The sequence below is a fragment of the Anguilla anguilla genome, chromosome 12 (genome assembly GCF_013347855.1).
Source record: "Anguilla anguilla isolate fAngAng1 chromosome 12, fAngAng1.pri, whole genome shotgun sequence".
In the NCBI taxonomy this organism is placed as follows: domain Eukaryota; kingdom Metazoa; phylum Chordata; class Actinopteri; order Anguilliformes; family Anguillidae; genus Anguilla; species Anguilla anguilla.
The window spans coordinates 36211809-36230495 of record NC_049212.1 but is presented as its reverse complement, the minus strand read 5'-3'; the positions used below and the strand labels follow the sequence as shown (position 1 = coordinate 36230495).

The 18687-nt window shown below is 50.7% G+C and overlaps 1 protein-coding gene across 10 annotated transcripts in view; it reads left to right on the top strand.

Annotated features, from left to right (window-relative positions):
• The window catches only part of frya (furry homolog a (Drosophila)), a 110812-nt gene that overhangs the window by 31050 nt on the left and 61075 nt on the right, over positions 1–18687 (top strand). For all 10 annotated transcript variants that reach the window (XM_035384019.1, XM_035384020.1, XM_035384013.1 and 7 more), the window contains exons 2-8: positions 3291–3490; positions 11148–11201; positions 12514–12653; positions 14986–15076; positions 15426–15505; positions 15602–15682; positions 18323–18491. In XM_035384019.1, coding sequence (XP_035239910.1) covers positions 3374–3490; positions 11148–11201; positions 12514–12653; positions 14986–15076; positions 15426–15505; positions 15602–15682; positions 18323–18491 — 732 coding nt within the window. In that variant the 5' untranslated portion in view covers positions 3291–3373. The remainder of the gene's footprint in view (positions 1–3290; positions 3491–11147; positions 11202–12513; positions 12654–14985; positions 15077–15425; positions 15506–15601; positions 15683–18322; positions 18492–18687) is intronic.

Below are 18687 nucleotides of genomic sequence, written 5' to 3'. Positions count from 1 at the left end.
TAAACCGCAAATGGAGAAAATAACATAGCTCGGAAACAGCAAACCAAAGCTCACGTAAAATTTATTGAATTAAAATGTATCTTTTGTTTGTGTTTAATCAAAGTTTGTCTTTACAATACAATCACAATGAAGTCTAAATATCAGTTTCTGTTTTCACTAACGTTGCTTTGCGACTCTGACAGTCACTAAAATTGTCTCGCCGACCAGTGTTTTTCGGGATTACAATCAACAGCTGTCTGCTTTTAACTTTAGCTTTGGTGTCCAAAAACAGTTTGCCAAGTACATTTTTAGTGATTGCTAAAGTCTCTAAACAACATGAGTGTAGACAGAAAGTAACAATTGCTTTTTGAAATCAAAAGTATGGCCAAAGGTTCATTTTAATTTAGACCATGAACCAACTGGCTTAGAAAGGGGGAAAACTTTTATATTCTGAAGACGTGAGGGGGGTTTAAACTCCCCAAACTAGGGCATCCCTCACACCCCCCAGGGAACAGCTGTGGATCCGCATGGAAACCTCACTTCTAACCACTTTTTCAGTCATTTTCTTTTCTTTCAATGTCAGCAATATGATGACTGAATCATCAACAGTGGGATCAATACCTTGGTAGAAATCAAGGCATTGTTAAAGAACCAATTTGCTACTATATGTACTTGTAAATTGTGGAATGATCCTGGCCTAACTAATACAATCAAACAAATACAGTCGACAGTCAACAAATACAATCATATGTAATCTTAAATCAAACATAAGACCTGACCAAAAGCCAAACACTTATGAAAGCAAATAATGACAATTGTGTTTGATAAAATACATTTTTAAAAATAGAGACCAAGAGCTCCAAACCAAAGATGTTGCCCTTCACCAAAGCAAACAAGACCCTGCCATTTTATTCTGTAAACATTGAACAACTGATATTATTTCTGTCAGCATTAATAAAATTATGCCAGGATAAGCTAACTAAACTCTATTATTATGTTTTACTGGGAAGGGGCCAAAAGTGGAGTAACGGTATGGTCACTGTGCCCTAGTTTCTCAGATTTATTATGGGCAGCAGTGAATTAATTAGTTCTAATTGGCTGTTTATCTGCATCTGACTGATTCGTGTTTCATCAATGACTGGCACTTGTTACAGAGATGGGTTTCAGGAAAAGTGTTAATTTGATCGGGCACATTCTGTATCGACCGAAGTGTTCGTGTTACTAAATCAGGCTGTACTTACTCCAGCCTCGTTAAGAAAGTAGCCAGTAAATGCAGGCATTTGGGCCTTATTGATTATTTGATTTAGAGTAATTTGTTCAATGGAGTCCAGAAGAAGTAATGGAAGGAATTAATGCATTTAATTCAAAAACAGGTCATCGAGTGTGTGGAGAATAATAAAAGGTAAACAAAAATTAAGAAAAAAATATTATCTTTAAAAGGACATAAAACTGAAGAATTTACTCACAGTTTTATAGCGGATAAGTGCTTATATTGTGTGTTCAGCTGATCACTCACACAAGGCTGAATAACCAGAGAACTGGAACAAAAGAAAATCAGCAGTATACGGGGCACCAATATGTAGAAGCATTGTGTGTGTGTTTTTGTGTGTGCGCGCGTGTGTGTGCGTGCGGCCATGTGCTTGCATGCTTACGTGTGTGTGTGCGCTTGCGTGAGTGTGCACGTGCGTGCGTGTGTGTGCACACGTGTGTGTGCTTGTGTGCTACAGGTTGTGCTGTTGGACATGGGTGGACCTTTATTGCACTTTTGGGGGTCTTTGCCTGAGGCTGCTGCAGTAAAGTGCAGAGAATGGGGACGGTTAGGGGGTGGAGGAGTGCAGGAATGGGAGAGGGCACATGCTACAGTTATATGCTAAACGTGTGACTGCTAAGGCGGAGAGACGGGACCAGTAGCCCGACACATACAGCATGATCAGCTCGCTGACCCACAGACGCACGGACATTCCTCCTGTCAAACGTAACGGCCTCTGTACAGATTCAGTCCCTGGCGCACTGTCCACTGCTGCTGATCCAGTGTAGAGCAGTAGGAACAGGTCCAGTTCAGCTGATGCAGGCTCAGCAGCCTATAGTGCACACACACACACACACACACACACACACTCTCTTTCCAAGGGTCTGGTGACCCTGACAGGAGCTGGGAGGTCTGCGATGCATTTCACTGATCCTTGGGGGAACACAGACAGTTCTCCCTCAGTCTGATCTAATGCACTTGTTGTGGTTTTTATTTTTTATAGCTTCTCATTTTGTGGTCCAGACAGGAGCACACAAAGGAATTAGACACAGCGACCTCATAATACTGGGTGAACCCTGGTCACATGACAGGGATTTTTTTTATATCTCTCTCTCTCTCTCTCTCTCTCTGAAAGGGCAGAGACATCTTCATCACAAAATGAAAACACCAGCTGCTGGCCAGGGTGTTTTCAATTCAGTGACTGGGTCAGCTTAACTATTTCTAGGAAAATTTTTATAGTCTTGTGGCAGAAAATGTCTGTCAGCAAAGGGGCAGACCTGGGCAAAAGTATCATTTTTAATAGATTATTCTAGACACTTTAGGGCTACTCCTAAGTAACATTCCTGCATATTTCTGACAGTTTTAGAAGAGAAACCTATTCTCGTCATCTTCACTAATGTGGTTGGAGGTTTTTTATTAATAACACACATTGCTGACAATCCTCAGATATTTGAAGGAGAGTTTTACTGAGATCTAAAGGGTGCCTAATAAATCTAAATGCATACTTAACCCAGGTCTTGCAAGGGGGTGTTGTGTAAGAAAGCAAGGGGAGATGGGAATAAATAGACCCATAAGTACAGTAGTTCATGTCATTGTCCTTGATTTGTGATTGAAAAAATGAAAAAAGTTGTTAGAAGGGAGTTTTTTGTGAGGATCCATGGCTGTTCCCTGGGGGGGGGGGGGGGGGGGTTTTTGGGGCCAGTTAGTTACAGTAACAATGGCCTGGATTCTGTCAACCTGAAATCAAATCAAAGTTTTGATTTAAAAATGAAAGCAACTGTTGGTTTCTGTATTTAATGGCCTTGTGTGGAGGCTTCACTGATCAATCAAAAAGGTGCCCTATCGAGTGGTTGGACTATCAAACAGGCGTGGCCTGTGTCTCTGTTGTATTTCCTAAGGATGGCATTACATTGCATTTATCTGGCAGACGCTTTTATCCAAAGGGACCTACAATTAGAACAGATAAGACCGAGCGACAGGACGGATTATGGTTGTACAGTATATACAGTACCCCGAATTTCTGCATGTGAATCTAACGGCCACCTCTGCCCCCCTCCCACAGCATCGCCGGTGGGTAACGGATACAGCAAGCCCCCCATCGCCCCCGTCAGCAGCGCGCCGGGAGAGAAGGGCCCCCCCGCCGCCATGTCCGTCAGCGTGGACCCCGAGAGCAAGCCGGGCGAGTACGTGCTCAAGAGCCTCTTCGCCAACTTCACCGCGGCCTGCGAGCGCAAGATCCGCGTCATCATGGCCGAGCCGCTGGTGAGTGAGAGAGAGGGACGGGGGGAGGGAGAGAGGGGGAGGGGGAGAGAGGGAGAGAGAGGGGGAGGGAGAGAGAGAGAGGGGGAGAGGGAGGGAGAGAGGGAGAGGGAGGGAGGGAGAGAAAGGGGGAGGGGGCTGGCGAGCTGGCGGGGTTTTCCGAAAAAATGCGGAAATCTTGTTTCCTACACCCTTCTCGCGGTTCAGTGAACTTTTTTTTCCAAAAAAAGATGTTTTTAACCTGATAAACGGTCCAGTTCAGCCTGTGTACTGTTCACCGCCTTGTCATTTCAAATATCGCTCTCCAAATTCTCATTATGACTGAACATTCCAGGGTTGCCCCAAGTAGGAAATCTACTGTCCAGCAGGTTTTCAGTTCAACTGTAACGAAGCACACCCCACTCAACAGCTAGATCTTGAGTTGAACTGAAAACCTACCGGACGGTAGAGCCCCAGGAGCAGGGTCGGGCAGCTCGGGTGTGTTTGTGCTGTTTCGATGGCACCACTGCTGTTATAAGAACTGGAATGAGAGTGGACAGCAGCACAGTCCCGTCCGCTATTTGGAGCCCACGGCCCTTCTGAACTATAGAGAGGACCTCCAGAGTCATGAGAACGGGGTGCTGTTGCAAACTGGCGTCTGATACGAGCTACAGCCGAAAAAAGAGCACCTTCGGGGGTGGGGGGGGGGGGGGGGGTGGGGGGAGGTGGGGGGAGGGGCGGAGGTCGTGTCAGCAGCACGCTGCAGAGGGGAAAGTGGGCCGGGGGCCAGGGCCGGGGGATCTGTGGGACGGTGGGAACAGGTGCACAGTTCGCTGTGTCAGAACGGATTTTTTCTTTCTCCTCCTTCTTGCTCTTCTGCTTAGCAGCGTTTCGTTCGGTGCCAGATCCGCTGGAGCTCGGCGCTCGGAGGCCGTCCCGGGACCGAGGCGCGGATCCCTTTTGTCACTGCCGAAGTACATGTGACTCGGGGCGTGTTCGCCCTTGCCCGAGTCACATGATCGGGGGGGGAGAAGCACGCGCTCTCAAACGACCGAGACGGGTATTGGAAACGGAGTCCGTTTCTGGAGTGAAGGGCGATGCGCTCGTTTTGATTGAGGTCTAAAGGGCCTTGCAAAGGGGCGGGCCTGCACCTCACAGATTAATTTGAGGCCCCCCTGCGAGGGGCTCGACCGGGGTGACATTCTTCGACACCTCCCCACCACGGAATGGGACCCGGCAGCTGGGTGCAGATTAGCGTCATGTGCGGGACAGCAGAAGGCGCACAGCATTGTGGGTAGCCGCCCGACTCAGGCCGTTATTGACTCAGCTCCTGCGGACGGCTGATTTAATGCACACCCCCCCGCCCCGCTCCGTGCCGACGCCTTAATTCCATTAGGAGAAACGCAGACTTAAGTGGACGGAGGAGAAATTCTTCTTTACAGATCAGAGAGAGGCATGGGGCCCTTAATCAATAGGGGAAGCAATTACCTTTATTGTGTGTGTGTGTGCGCGCGCGTGTGTGTGTGCTTGTGTGTGTGTGTCTTAAAGTCTCTGGCAGCTCTGATGGCATTGGGAAAGAAGCCGAAGCTGTCGCCGCGTACGCTGGGAAAGGCACAGAAACCCCTACGAGCTTCTCCTGGGTGATCATGGGATATTTCAGCTGTGTTTAATTGTGCACTTCATGATTTATCCGGTCACCCAAAAGTTTAGCTTAGTTTAGTTTGAACACTGATGGGACCCATTGGGTGGCTCTCAGTGCAGTTGTGTTGATAGCAGGAGACTGTGTGGTGCAGCTGACTCTTGCTCAATGGCCAAACCCCTCCCCCCGTATAGCCGGGAGTTTGATGCCCCCATGATGGCCTCTTTCTGTTCTGTGGCCCCGTCTGTACCTGTAGCCCTCTCTGCTATGCCCCTGGAAACATACATAAGGGCGGGCAGAATGTCAAAAACAAACAAAAGAAACGGGATCACTGATGTAGGTTAAAAGAGACATATTTGGCTGTCATTAAATTCTTGTTTAAGTCAAAATGACCCGAGATATACCCTCGTGTATTATACTGAGCACTCATTTGCAAAGTCGTCGTCAGTGTTGGGTGTGCGGGAGGCTACAGTCTGACACGCACCTGACTGCAGCATTTGACTGCAGAACCAAATGAGGAGCAGGTTTAGGGAGCGCCCTCCTAAACGTACCCTAGCCGCATACCGGGCCAAACGCCTCGCGAATGAGCTGGTCGATGGCGGGACGGGGACGGGGACGGGGACGGGGCGTGAGGAGCCGCGCGCGGCCCTCGCTTCCCGCCGTGCGTCAGAGGGGGGCCCGAGCCGCCGACAGATTTCGCAACGGGGAACGTGTCCTTTCTGGAGGACGACGGCTGGAGCAGGTGTGAGCGACGCTCCCTGGTTTTGGTTTTCGGGTTTAGGGGGAGAGGTGGGCGTGCGTGGGGGTGGGGGGGGGCCCGTAATCTGGCTGCGGGATGTTTACGGTGCACAGCCGCTAAGCTACGCTACGCGTGGCTGTGGATTGGGCCCTGCGGGGGGCGGGGGGGGGGGGGGGGCTTCTCTGTGGGTGGGGGGGGGAAGCGCTAGGGCGGCGGTGTGGCCTCAGGTGCTGTTAAGACTCTGCAAATCTGCGAACCTGAGAGGGAGGAGGAGGAGGAAGAACCTGGGATCCCGTGCATGTCTGTGCATGTTCTGCACGTTAACAAAAAAAAAGAAAAAAAAAAAAAGCTAAAACTGTGAGCCCTCTGAAGAGCTTCTTTACAACAGGCGGAACATTTCACTGTCATTGTTTTTAAAAAAATGTTTTATTCCTGGCCTGGCCTCAAATCAGAAGAAGTGTGTGTGTGTATGTGTGTGTGTGTGTGCCCACTTCATATTCAGTTTCTGACAAAGACGTGTGACTTTGAAAATGTTCTCATGCACCTTGAAAAAAAAGACCCAAAAACAAAATACAGAGCGCAAGGCTCTGGAACAGAATTATTAGATTATGAATTATTGCAGAACACACATTTGCGGAGGAGGGCGGTTATTGAAAGTCCGCTGGGGGGGGGGGGGGGGGTTCTTCGGCTTGCCAGACGCGCTATTTTAGCGTGCTATCGCTTTACAGCCTCCCCGAGCCCTCCGCAGCTGTAAATTACAGGAAGGGTCCTCTTACAGTCAGCCCCCTTTGACTCCGCCCACGTCATCATCTCGCCCTTCCGTGGGACCCCGCCCCCCCCCCCCCCCCCCCCGCTGGCTGACGGAGTGGAGAAATGGGGGGGGGGGAAATGGGGGAGGGGGGGGGGTTGATTTTCACTCTATCGTCGTCCCGTCAGGCCGATTTTTACGGCCCCCTCGCACGGTCTCAAACATTCGCCCTGATGCGAGTCGCGAATCGGCACAGACTCAGGCTCTCACCCTCCCAGCAGATTTAGCCGAAAAAGAAAGAGCAAATAAATCAGATTAATGAAGTGAATTTCCTGTCGGGGTCATTAATTCCTCCCACCCCTCCCCCCCCCCGTGCTGCTTGGGCCTGAAAAGATTCCTTTAATCTTCGCAGAGAAAACTTCTCTGCTCAGCACAGAGAGCTTAATTATCAGAAGGCAGGCACCTCAGCTCTTGTCTTTTTTGTGTGTTGATTGTGCCCCCTTTGTGTTGTATGAGGGGTGGAGGTGATAGTTGAGCGAAGTCTGCTAGCAAAAAAAAAAATCATTTGTCTGTACTCTCTCTGTGAGTTGCAGCCACCGTTAACAGCAGGGCCAACACAGATGTGCATTTGAATGACACATTTTGGAAGTTACCATCATGTGACATGTTGATTCATGTGAGAAATGTTATGGCCTGTCCTTCATTCTGTGTATCTGCCTGTGCATCTTTCAGTGCCCTTTCACACACTTTTGAGTGACAGTGGCGTTAGATGCCAGCTTCTCCCCCAGGCACCACATGAAAGCCCCCCTCCTCCCCCCCCTTTGACTTTGTGAAGAGCCGGGAGGCCGGGTTTCGGACACGGCTGTGGCCCGAGCGGGGTTTTCGGGGTGGGGGTGGGAATGGGGCAGGGTCCCAGCAGCTGTCATCAGAACTGGGACGGGACGGGACCCGGGCCACCAGCCCAAAGCCAGTGCGCCACCTGCTTACTGACCGAGAGCCACGCGCTCACCCCCCCCCTACCCCCCCAACGCACTCACCCCCCCAACCCCGCCCCGGGCCCACAGCGGCCTCGGCTAACTCCACACCATTCCTCGCGGCCGCGTGAGCAGTTTCCCGCCAGGCGCCACTGCCACGCGTTTTTGTCTGCGACCGTACGGAGTACAGTAAGCTGCAGCTCCTCAATAAAAAACAGCACATGAGTGTGTGTGTGTGTGCATTTTAATCACCGGGCACGCTCGTTTCCAAAATTCCCACCGATCCCGCAGGAAAGGGCCGAGATGCTCCACAAGAGCGGAGCGCTCCGGCCGGTGGAACAGCACCCGATGACACCCCGTACCGCAGGGTCCTCAGACGGCCGGACGTGGGGTTGTTTACCCCGCCCTCCCCCCGCGTGCGTTTTGGGAGCCCTGGGGCGCCGGTTCGGTGGGAGTAGCGGCCGGGCCGGGAGGGATCCTCGTTAGCCCCGCCCCCGGGCTCCGCTGCCGGGAAACGTGTCTCCGAGGGGAGCCGCTGGTCACAGCGTGGGCTCCGCACGTGGGCGCCGCGTCGCCATAGAGACCGGCCCCACACGGGCGTGCCCGGCCCCCCCGAGCAAGGCGCCAGCGCGGTGGACTACTCTGTCTCTCTTTCTCACTCTCTCTCTCTGTCTCTTCTCCTCTCTCTCCCTCTCTGTCACTCTCTTTCACACTCTGTCTCTCTCTCTCTGTCTCTCTTTCACTCACTTTCACACACTCTCTCTCTCTCTGTCTCTTCTCCTCTCTCTCCCTCTCTGTCACTCTCTTTCACACACACTCTCTCTCCCTCTGTCTCTTATTCACTCTCTCTCTCTGTCTCTTCCTCTCACTCTCCCTCTCTTTCACTCACTTTCACACTCTCTCTCTCTTTCATTCTCTTTATCTCTCTCTCTTTCACACTCTCTGTCTCTCTCTCTCTCTCTCTCCTCACTCTCTCCATCTCTTCCCCTTTCTCTCCCTTTCTTTCATCCTCTCTCTCCTCACTCTCTCCATCTCTTCCCCTTTCTCTCCTCTCTTTCTCTCTGTAAATGACAAGGTTGAATCCTTGCACTGTGTGTTGTGCCTGAACTGGTGCTGAGGGGAAAGGGGGTGGGGGGGGGGGGGGCTTGGGTAGGTCTGACCACTGTTGAAACACCCCTCCCGCCTTCATATTCATATGCAGGGCCCACACTTATACTATAATTATCTCACCAATAATATTTCAGATATTGTGTTGCAGAGTAGCAAAGAGAAAGGTGTGATATCGCTTGGGCATGATCACCTTTGACATCTGAGGGGGGGTCTGAGATGGGCTACAAACCTAATAAAAGCCTGACACTGATTCTGAGAGCGGTTGGGGGGGCTAATTTGGAGGAGAAGAATGAGAGTGTATCGGTCAAGCTGCAGCACAATGGAAAGTGTAACGTGAGGACTGGGGGAAATTTTACCTCGGCTTGGGAAATCTCTTCACTTTCGCGGCCTAGAACTGTATCGCGTTACGATGCTTTTCATCTGCAGCCGGGCTGCAGAGCGATCGCAAACACGTCAGACTCGGGGTTGGCTCTCGAGCGCTTCAGTGTTTTAAGGTCGTTGTGATTTCCACTGACGATGAAGCTTGTGAACGGGAAGGAGCATCGGAGCTGCCTCAGCCTCTGCCTAGCGATCCTCTGGGTTTGTTTAGGTGAATGCTGCTCAGAAATCTTTTTCTGTTTTGTTTTGTTTTGGTTTTTTTTTCTTCTTGGGCAAATGACCTCCAATTAAATATTCATGAGCTGGGAGACAAAAGAGCGAATCTTTGCCGTTGGTCTAGGCGCGGTACAATCCGATCGATTGTGTCTGCCCGGGGGCTGCAGCGCCCCCCCTCCCCCCTCCCCAGCAGCCCCCCCCCAGCCCCAGCAGCCCCCCCCCCCCCCTCACAGCCATGAAGAGGGCCTGTTGATTTAGTCTCAATCGCCCCCTTGTTCTGGCGAGGCGGGAGTCAAACGGCCAGAACGTCGCGGTGGTCAGGTGGAAACGGCGGTAAGCTTCGGCTGACGGAGGAGGGGGGGGGGGGGGGGGGGGGGGGGGGGCGTGGTGGGGGTGTGGGTGGGGGCGGGGAGGCACGGTGCGGGGTGGGGGGGGGTGTGGCGCATCGCCGTGGTGCGCCACAGGTGCTCGCGAAAGAGCCGGCGCTGTTTACGGAAAGAGCCGAGGCCTGGGGTCTGGCTTTCAGGGCGATGGAGAGTGGCGCGGGGGCAGTGTTTGACACCTCTGCCGCTTTTCAACGGGTCCTTTCTTCTGAACTGGGCCTTTGTTTGCCAAGGGACTAATTGCCAACCTTTTCCAATTCAGCGCAAAAATGTTGTGCCATAGTTTACACCAGTCCTGCATGGTCTTAATGTACGTGGCAATGTTAGAACAACAGGCAAAGTCTACCTTCTCTTAGAGGACAGCTCTGTTTTGGAAGATACGACAACACCTAGTCCTGTGGTGTCGCTCTTGGGATGGGTGCATTAATACTCTAATATTAATAAAGAAATATTCTCAGAGGGGGAAATTACATTTTTCAACGGGTGTCAGAAGTGCTCTTGCTTCATGTGAGGATTACGTAACAGAATACAGGTATACAGAATACTCTAGGTTTTATTTTCTTAACTATAGTTTACCTTGGAGTAGTGTTGCAGCTGTGCTGTTTCTCCCCGGGTCACTACAGTCAGCCCAGTCGTAGCGCATAGTGTGCTGTGCCCTGATTGTCCGCAGTTCTGCTATATATAACTCATCACGTTGTACTGTAAATCCGGGACAGTTACTGTACATTCTGTACGGTTGTTCCGAAGCCGAACCCCAGCCGATGAAGGACAGAACGCTCGCGGCCGCCGGTGCAGCCGTCGTGCGTCGCCACCGGGCGCAACATCTGTCGGGCGGCGCGGCGCGAAGCCGAAATTTTCAAAAAATGTGGGTGGAATGTCTGTGGACAAAAAAAAACTTAAAAAAAAAAAAAAAAAAAACAGCGGGCGACATTCTGGTCATTCTACCTGTCACCTGTGAGAGGGCCCGTTCTCTCGCGAAAGTGCCTCCTCACTCCCCTAATTACCGCCGCCCGGCTATGGCAGGAATGGGAGGAATTCAGCCGGAGAGCTCCGCGGCCCGTCGACAGAGGCCCCATTAATAAATAAACGTCCCGAGGCGGGGCGGGGGGGGGACGGGGGGGGGGGGCGGTGATGGACGGGGAGCCTTAATGGGAGGCGGTTACCAAAAGTGATTGAGCACAACACAAAAAAAATAAATAAATAAAAATGTCAGGCGTCATTAATGCACCCCTCGTCCGTATCTGACACTGAGCTGCCAGGAGCTAGACAGACTGATGGCCTCTCCATTACTGCGTGGGGCCCAAGTGTTATAAGTAACTGTCCAGAAATACTCTGGGCGCTCCTAATAAACGTGGCTAATGCTTATTTCAGAAGCTGAGCACACCGCCGCTGTGCTGGACGTCCCAGAGGGCGTTATATGAACACCGGTCAGGGTCTTGTGGTCGGCTGTAATGGCCCTTATTAAAAACGTATTTTTTTTTGTCTGTTCCTCAGGAGAAGCCATTGACAAAATCCCTACAGAGAGGTGAAGATCCACAGTTTGACCAGGTAAGAGGGGAGGGACCGCGGAGAGGAGCGCTCAAAGAGCTGGCCTTTTCGGAAAGGCGTGATCTGCCCAGAACGCAGACGGAAGGGTGCCGGTTTGAGGCCGGTTTTATTCGATGAACCGAAATGTACTTGTTTTTTCACCCTTTTTAATGGCTGAGCCATTAAATCAGTTTCTCCCCTTAAGGATGATATCGTGTGGTTTAATGTGTAAGTCCGGGTTCACAATCTCTTAGGTTTCTTGTTTTCTGTAACCAGATAACAGTCCGGCCATTCATAAGAAATATCTCAGCGTGGATTAAAAAAAAAAAGTACACATCCTAGCTTCCGCTCGAGCGCACGGACATGCAGTCACAGGGGGTTTGTTCATACGCCGCACACACGAGCTGCTTGTGGGCGGAGCCCGTGTTCTGGTCCAGACGGGCTCGGCGAGTGCCGGCGAGGAGCGGTCGGTGTTTGCCTAAGCGGCGCTGGTCCGCTGTAGGTGTGCGGGGCAGGGGCAGGTTGGCGCGGGGCAGGGGCAGGTTGGCGCGGGGCAGGGGCAGGTTGGCGCGGGCTGAAGGGGCCGCTCATTCGGAGCCACAGGGGCGCGTTTGTGCCTTTCAGAGGCCGCACAGAGCCCGAATTCATCCCGGGGGCCCGCGGGGCTGAATGAAGGAGCCGCTGTGTCGTCCCCCTACTCCCCCCCCCCGCCCCCCGCCCCGGGGTCCCGGTGGGCTCCCCGCCCTTCCTGTGTGTGCTGAGCTGTGCCCAAAGTCTGCTCCGCCCTTCCTTCCTCCGCTCTCTCTGTGCTCCTGGAGAGACGCAGACCAGCTCCTGCTGTGCCCACTGTACACCCTATACACACACATAAACACACACACACACACACACCCAAACGCACACACACCCACACACCCACACACACACACACAACACACACACACCCACACACCCACGCACACACACAACACACACACACACACACACACACACAACATTGTGTAGGCCTGCTGAAGGCAAATTCAGAGAAAGAATTTAGGGCTTTGCTTCTCTCCGGAGGTGGAAAGCCCAGGGGTCAGAAAGTAAAAGTCCTGCCATGAGTTTCTTCCACCCGTGAGCTCAACCAGCTGATTTCACTAATTAGTTCCACCACCTGGCTGAAGAATTGTGCTAATTAGTAAAATCCAGGTGTTTGGAACAAAATACTGGGGAGGACTTTTACTTTCCGAACCTGTATTTTCCACCTCCTCTTCTCTCGTATGTTAGTTGGTCCTGAAGTGCGCATTCCGTGGCCATGCAGTGCGTGTTTTGACTGGGCCTTGTTGTGTTTCAGCTGATCAGCACCATGAGCTCGCTGGCGGAGTACTGCCTGCCCTCCATGCTGCGCACGCTGTTCGACTGGTACAGGCGGCAGAACGGGCTGGAGGACGAGTCTCACGAGTACAGACCACGCGCCGGCACCAAGCCCAAAAAGTGAGGAGCTTTGCAGTCACTCTCATAGGTTTTTTTTTTTTTTAAAAAGTATTTATTTTTAATGCTCTAGAGTAGGGCTTTCAGGTCCTAGAAGGCTGCAGTCTCTGCTGGTTTTTCTGATTTCCTTTCAGCTGCTAATTTAACAAACAACGTGTGCAGACTCTTTAGCCAATCAGTGACTTACATTGAACACTTTAGTGCTGGAAGACGTCAAAAACCAGCAGACACATGCAGAGGCCCTCTCTGGGATTTGAGTTTGAGATCCCTGCTGCAAAACATGTACCTGTGCAATTCGGTCACATCTGGCACACGTGTACAGGTAACCCAGGTACATCGGCGCAACTTCCCTTCCAACTGAACGTACTACTCAGTAGCTCAGCGTATTTAAGGAAGCGTTTCAGGTGAAGCGCATTCCCGAAGTGCGCGGAATCGCCCTGACTCACCTCGGATTTGAACCCGCAATCACCTCATTATTTGCGAGTCCGTTTTCCTTGGATGCTGGATGCTGGACGCCAGACGTCCGGCCACCCATAATGCCACTCCTGTTCCATGCTGGCCACCTGACAGCAGGACGGGAAGGTGATGGAGCTGCCTGGTGAACTTTGACCTCAGATCGCCTGGCGCTCCCAGACAGCTCAGCGGGGCTTACCGCGCTTCGCTCACCCAGGCGGTCTGGCTGTCCTCCCAGGCAATTAAGGTTTCTGCCTGATAGTCTGCAGCGGCTGTTTAGTCAGCCTCTTCTCCTGGGCCCTCGAAAGCAGGAGAGAGGGAGAGAGAGGGAGGGAAGGAGAGAGAGAGGGAATGGGGGAGAGAGAGAGAGAGAGAGAAATGGCGGACGCACTGTCCATCCTGGAGGACGGTCGAAAACCCACGAACGACCCTCAGGCACATTTGCATCTCCTCTCTGATTGATGTGTCGCTGCCTCGCCAAATCCTTGCCGTCCTCAGCCGAACTACAGCCCACTCTCACTGCTCATACTGCTCTCATACTGCTCTAGAACAGCGGTTCCCAACCTCGGCCCTGGAGTTCAAGAGGGTAAATAACCCCTCTGAACATGAAGAGCACCTAATTAAGAAAAATTAACAACTCAAGTGAAAATCCCAGGGTTGCAATTGTAGTCAGAACGAATGCCAGCATACACAGGGGTAGTGCAGGGCCCGATGTTGGAAACCGCTGCTCTAGAATACAGTATTTTTCAATGACCCCCCCTGCAGTGTTATAAATTAGGCTTTAACAGTATAATCAGTTCTAAAAGCTGCTAATTAGCTGGAATTATTGCAGTGTGTTTGTTTTGTTTCCCCCCCCCCCAAAGCCACAAGGCTCGGATCCAAAATTAAAGGGCAAATGAGTGCTCTGTAAATGGCTCAAAAGCTCATTGCAGTTGTTTTGGCTTTGTTATTTCACAGTCCAAGAGATCTGTTTTTATGTGAGGACTCATACACTGGGACTTCGTCAGTGTGACTTCATCAGCGTTTTTGTTGACACATCCAGTCTGTACAGAGTAATCACTGCAGGGATGGAAATAGTATTCCCAGGAAACAGAAATGAAAAACATTCCAAGGTTGCTGGAAGAACAGGACAGTGCACTCCGTGTTGTGGAGTGGAAGTGTTGTGGTGTCCACTCCATATATGCTCATATATATCTGACTGGTAGAATTCTGGTCTATCTTTATTACATACAGTAAATAACAATGGACAGTGATAACTAAGTTTGGGGCATTTTACGAAGTTCTCTACATGATGGCAAGCTGATTACTCTTCTTCTTCTTCTTCTTCCTCTTCTTCTTCATTTGTTGGGTGCCTAAAGGTCATTTTACAGCACCAGACCCACTCAAATGCATTGCAGATTATTTTCTCTGGCTTTACTTCACATGATTTGTAGGCTATCCTATCATATTCTCATGTCAATGTGACATTTTTGTGAACTAATTTAATGAGTATGAGCCTGCATCTTGAATAGCCTAAAAAAACAATCATGAATTAATAATAAACATTAATTAATTAATAAAAACGTCAGTAATGCAAGGCCGATTTAGCCCAAAGGTATAATCCTAGACTGTCTTACTGAAATTACTGCAGTATAGTCAGTTTTATGTTAATTTATTATTTATATTTATGGATTCTTTTTTGTTATTTTCAAAGTTATGCCCCTCTTAAATAAAGCAAGTGAAACGTTTGAATATTTAATGTTAATGTTATAATGGCTGGGGAATGTGCTCAAGGTGTTGTACAGTGTGACTGTCGCACTGTAAATGTTGCTTTTTGCGGTGAATAATTAAATCCTGATTGTGTGTGTCTAAGCTGTTTCTTCTCTCTCTCGCTCTTTTTCAGTGACGAGCAGCAGAGGGATTACCTACTTGAAAGGAGGGATCTGTCCATCGACTTTATTTTCTCTTTAGTACTTATAGAGGTTTTAAAACAGGTACCCGTCTCCACCGTTTTTACTTAATAAACAATCGTATATCCTCCACACCTCCGCACCTGTCTCCCAGAGTCCAGGAACGCTCGGTCCAGGATGGGCTATTTGTCTGTTGGGCTTAAGTATCGCTTGTTATCGTGGACTCAGGATTGCAGTTGGTTGGCACTTCTGTCTTAATCCATCAATGATAAGGACTGCGAGCAGCAAAGTGCAGTACGGTTTTCATTTTTTCTTTAAAAAATGAAGCGGTCAGTACAGCGATGTGATTATGTGATTCGTCTGGGGTTGCAAATGTGAGACGTGAGCTTTTTTCCTGATCTGACTGTGCGCGTCTTCTCTCCTTAACGATCAGATCCCGCTGCACCCGGTCCTGGACAGTTTGATCCATGAAGTCATTAACTTGGCCTTCAAGCACTTTAAATACAAAGAAGGGTAAAGTTCCCGCTCATTAGCACGCTCTTCTTCCCCTTGTGAAGTCTTTTCGATCGTTTGACGGAATGACTGACCGCTTGTGCACCTTTGTCACAGGTACCTCGGTCCCAACACTGGCAACATGCACATTGTAGCAGACCTCTACGCAGAAGTCATAGGAGTCTTAGCCCAGGCCAGGTAAGCGACACGCTCGGGAGATAAATGGTTCCGATGTGCAGCATGCTGTTATTCGCAGTAAAAAAAGTTTCTCTTGGAACTCACTGATGATTATTAACCCTTTTAGGTGTAAGATCACAAAATATGCGATCAGAATGTTCTGAACTGAACGTTCTGATGCTGATGTGACAATCACTGCTGGTAATGCGATGTTCTGAAGTTCTGAACACTTGACTTGTGGGGGAAAAAAAAAAAAATCCAAAAAATCTACACTTCAAAGGGTCGCATTGTTTACATTCCATAAATAAATGAGGGCTTAGGAGACGTGTAATGAGATGAGAGGTGCGATGCTGTTACTGGCAAAGTGTGCAGCCGGGTGGAATTGCACTGCGCTGTAGCTAATAGACGAGCCCCAGACTCAAAAAGAGAGCAATTCTCTCCCCTGCAGAACGGGGAAGGAGTACATGCAGTGGTTTAAAGGAAAACCAACTCCGGTTCTCTTAAGACCGAGGCCTCTGCTTATGTTCCTTAAATGTGTGGTGTAGGGGAAAAGATTCTGGTTTTAGACCGAATAAATCACGAAAAGATTACATGCTTGGTGCAGACAATAGGAGGAACTAGGAGCAGCTCTGGCCGTGGTGAAAGTAAAGGGTGAAGGCACGGCCTCCTGCTTCCATACTGGGACTGGAAATTGGCGTCTGTTTATTTGAGGTTTCCAGAGCCCTGCAGCTACGCAGCAAACCCCTAAAATAGGGATATGGCTGGTTTGCGAGCTGCATACCCATGTCCTGGAATGATATCTGCTTTATTTTGCGCATGTGACGATAACCAGCAGAGCCACATATGTGCTGGTGAGGAGAAGTCCTGGGTGTTAACGCGGCAGTTTAGAAGAATTACTCGCCCTGGTCGCTCGTGGATTTTCAAACACAGCATTTATTTTAGATTATGCATGCACCGAAGCTTATTTGGAACCAATTACCAGACACAAAGCTGGAGCTTTGTGCGCGCGCGCGCGTACGTGCGAGTGTGCGCATGTGCGCGTGCACCCGCTCGCTCGCTCTCTTATCCCCCCTGGGCCGGGCTTCTAGACAAGCCAAGTGCGCACACAGCCAAAACAAGCACGGCAGAGACGCGAGTGCTGCCCCCTTGTTGTTCCAAACGCAGAATCAATAGTCTGTCTGTAGCGCGGAGACGCACTGACGTGAGCAGTCAGCGAGCGGGGAATAGAACGGAGCGGGGAAGGAGAGGGGAACGGTGTCCATGTGACCCCCTTCCCCCGCCCCCCCCCCCCCCCCCCCCCCCCCCCCCCCCCCCCCCCCACCCTTTGCCAAATGCCATTCTAAATATAGAGAGGCGCTGCAGAGTCCCGCCCTCCCTGGATCGCAGTGGAGCTCCAGGGTCTTTGGGGAAGGGCCCGGGACGGTATCGCTGGCAGCAGACGGGCCCCGAGCCCCAGGCTGGCGTCGGGTCGGAGCGCCCCGTCGGGAGCTCGGGGCACTTGGCTGCGGCGGCTCACGTCCTGCCGGGACCCGCGGTGACCTGCCGTGTCCTCTCGGGGCTCTGTTCTCCCAGGTCCCCGGGTCCCGGTAGCCTTCGGCGCCGGGCTGCGGAGGCACGGGTTTTCGGCGTTCCGATGGGGCAGCAGATGGTAACGCAATGGAAAAATGAGCAGCCTGCGAAAATGCGCTGTGGCCAAAAAAAAGAGGGTGGGAACAAGAGCAGAAATGAACCCGTAGCTGCCCGTGAAGGCTGCGTTTCAGAATCCGAAAAGGCTCATGAGCAGGTAGCTCTAACCCTCTGAGGTGTGACATCACAAATATGTGATTAGAATGTTCTGAACTTTCTAATGCTGATGTCACAATCACTACTGGTAATAGAAAGCAGTGGAGTTCTAGAACACTGACTTTTGGAGAAAAAAAAATATAATATAATAAAAATTTTATAATTTTATATATTTTCAAAGGGCTAAATTTCACCTCGGTCTTAAATAAGTATTAGCTTTGTCTTTCTTTCATTTCTAATGAGCAGTGTTTTTGTGCTTCTGCCTTTTCGACTCAGTGCTGTTTTAGGTTAGTTTTAGAACCAGCAAGGCTGCATGTGTCATGCTTGTCATTGGATGGCTTGCTGTCTGCACACTCTCTGTCGCCCTGTGGGTGCAGTGTCACAGAGAGTGACGGATGGGGTGTTCGCTGGTGTGTCCAGCTAATTCGTCAACAGTTCCTGGCGCAACTTTGCGCCCCTCTATCTCGAATCAGATACATACCATCCCTGTCTCATGTCTCAACTGTGGCCAGGCTTCTGAGTGGGATAACGCATAAGTGCCCATATGGGATCTTACTGTTACTGTGTACCATTAGTCCTTGTCATCTGTGCAGTTTGTGGTTTTAGCTGATGTTGTGTTTTTATGGACTTGTGGTTTAGCCTTTTATGGTTTTTTGATTATTTCGTTGTAATGTGTGTTGTGTTGTGGTGCCTGGTTGCAAGTGAATTTCCCCTTATGGGACGATTTAGACTTGGTAGCCCCACCCTGGGCGGGTGCATTTCACTTGACCCCGTGCTCCTCCTATCACGGCTTTCCCCCCATGAGGGAACGTTTCCGCCCATGTGACTAACCCTGTGGCTCCGCCCCCCCAACCCAACCCCCCCCCCCGCCCCCCTCAGGTTTCCCGCCGTGAAGAAGAAGTTCGCGGCCGAGCTGAAGGAGCTTCGGCAGAAAGAGCAGAGCCCGTACGTGGTGCAGAGCACCATCAGCCTCATCATGGGCCTCAAGTTCTTCCGCATCAAGATGTACCCCGTGGAGGACTTCGAAGCCTCGTTTCAGTTCATGCAGGTACGGCCTCCACCCCTGTGGCCCTCTCTAGGTCTAGCCCTTCTGGAGATGGAATTTTCAGTTGGTGAGGCTGTGAGTCTTCTGCATTCTGATTGGCCCTGACAAGTTTTATCCGAAGTCATGTCAATAGGTTAACGGTTGTATCACCACTCACAGTCCATCTGCATCTCCGCCTCCACTAGATGATTTGACAGAA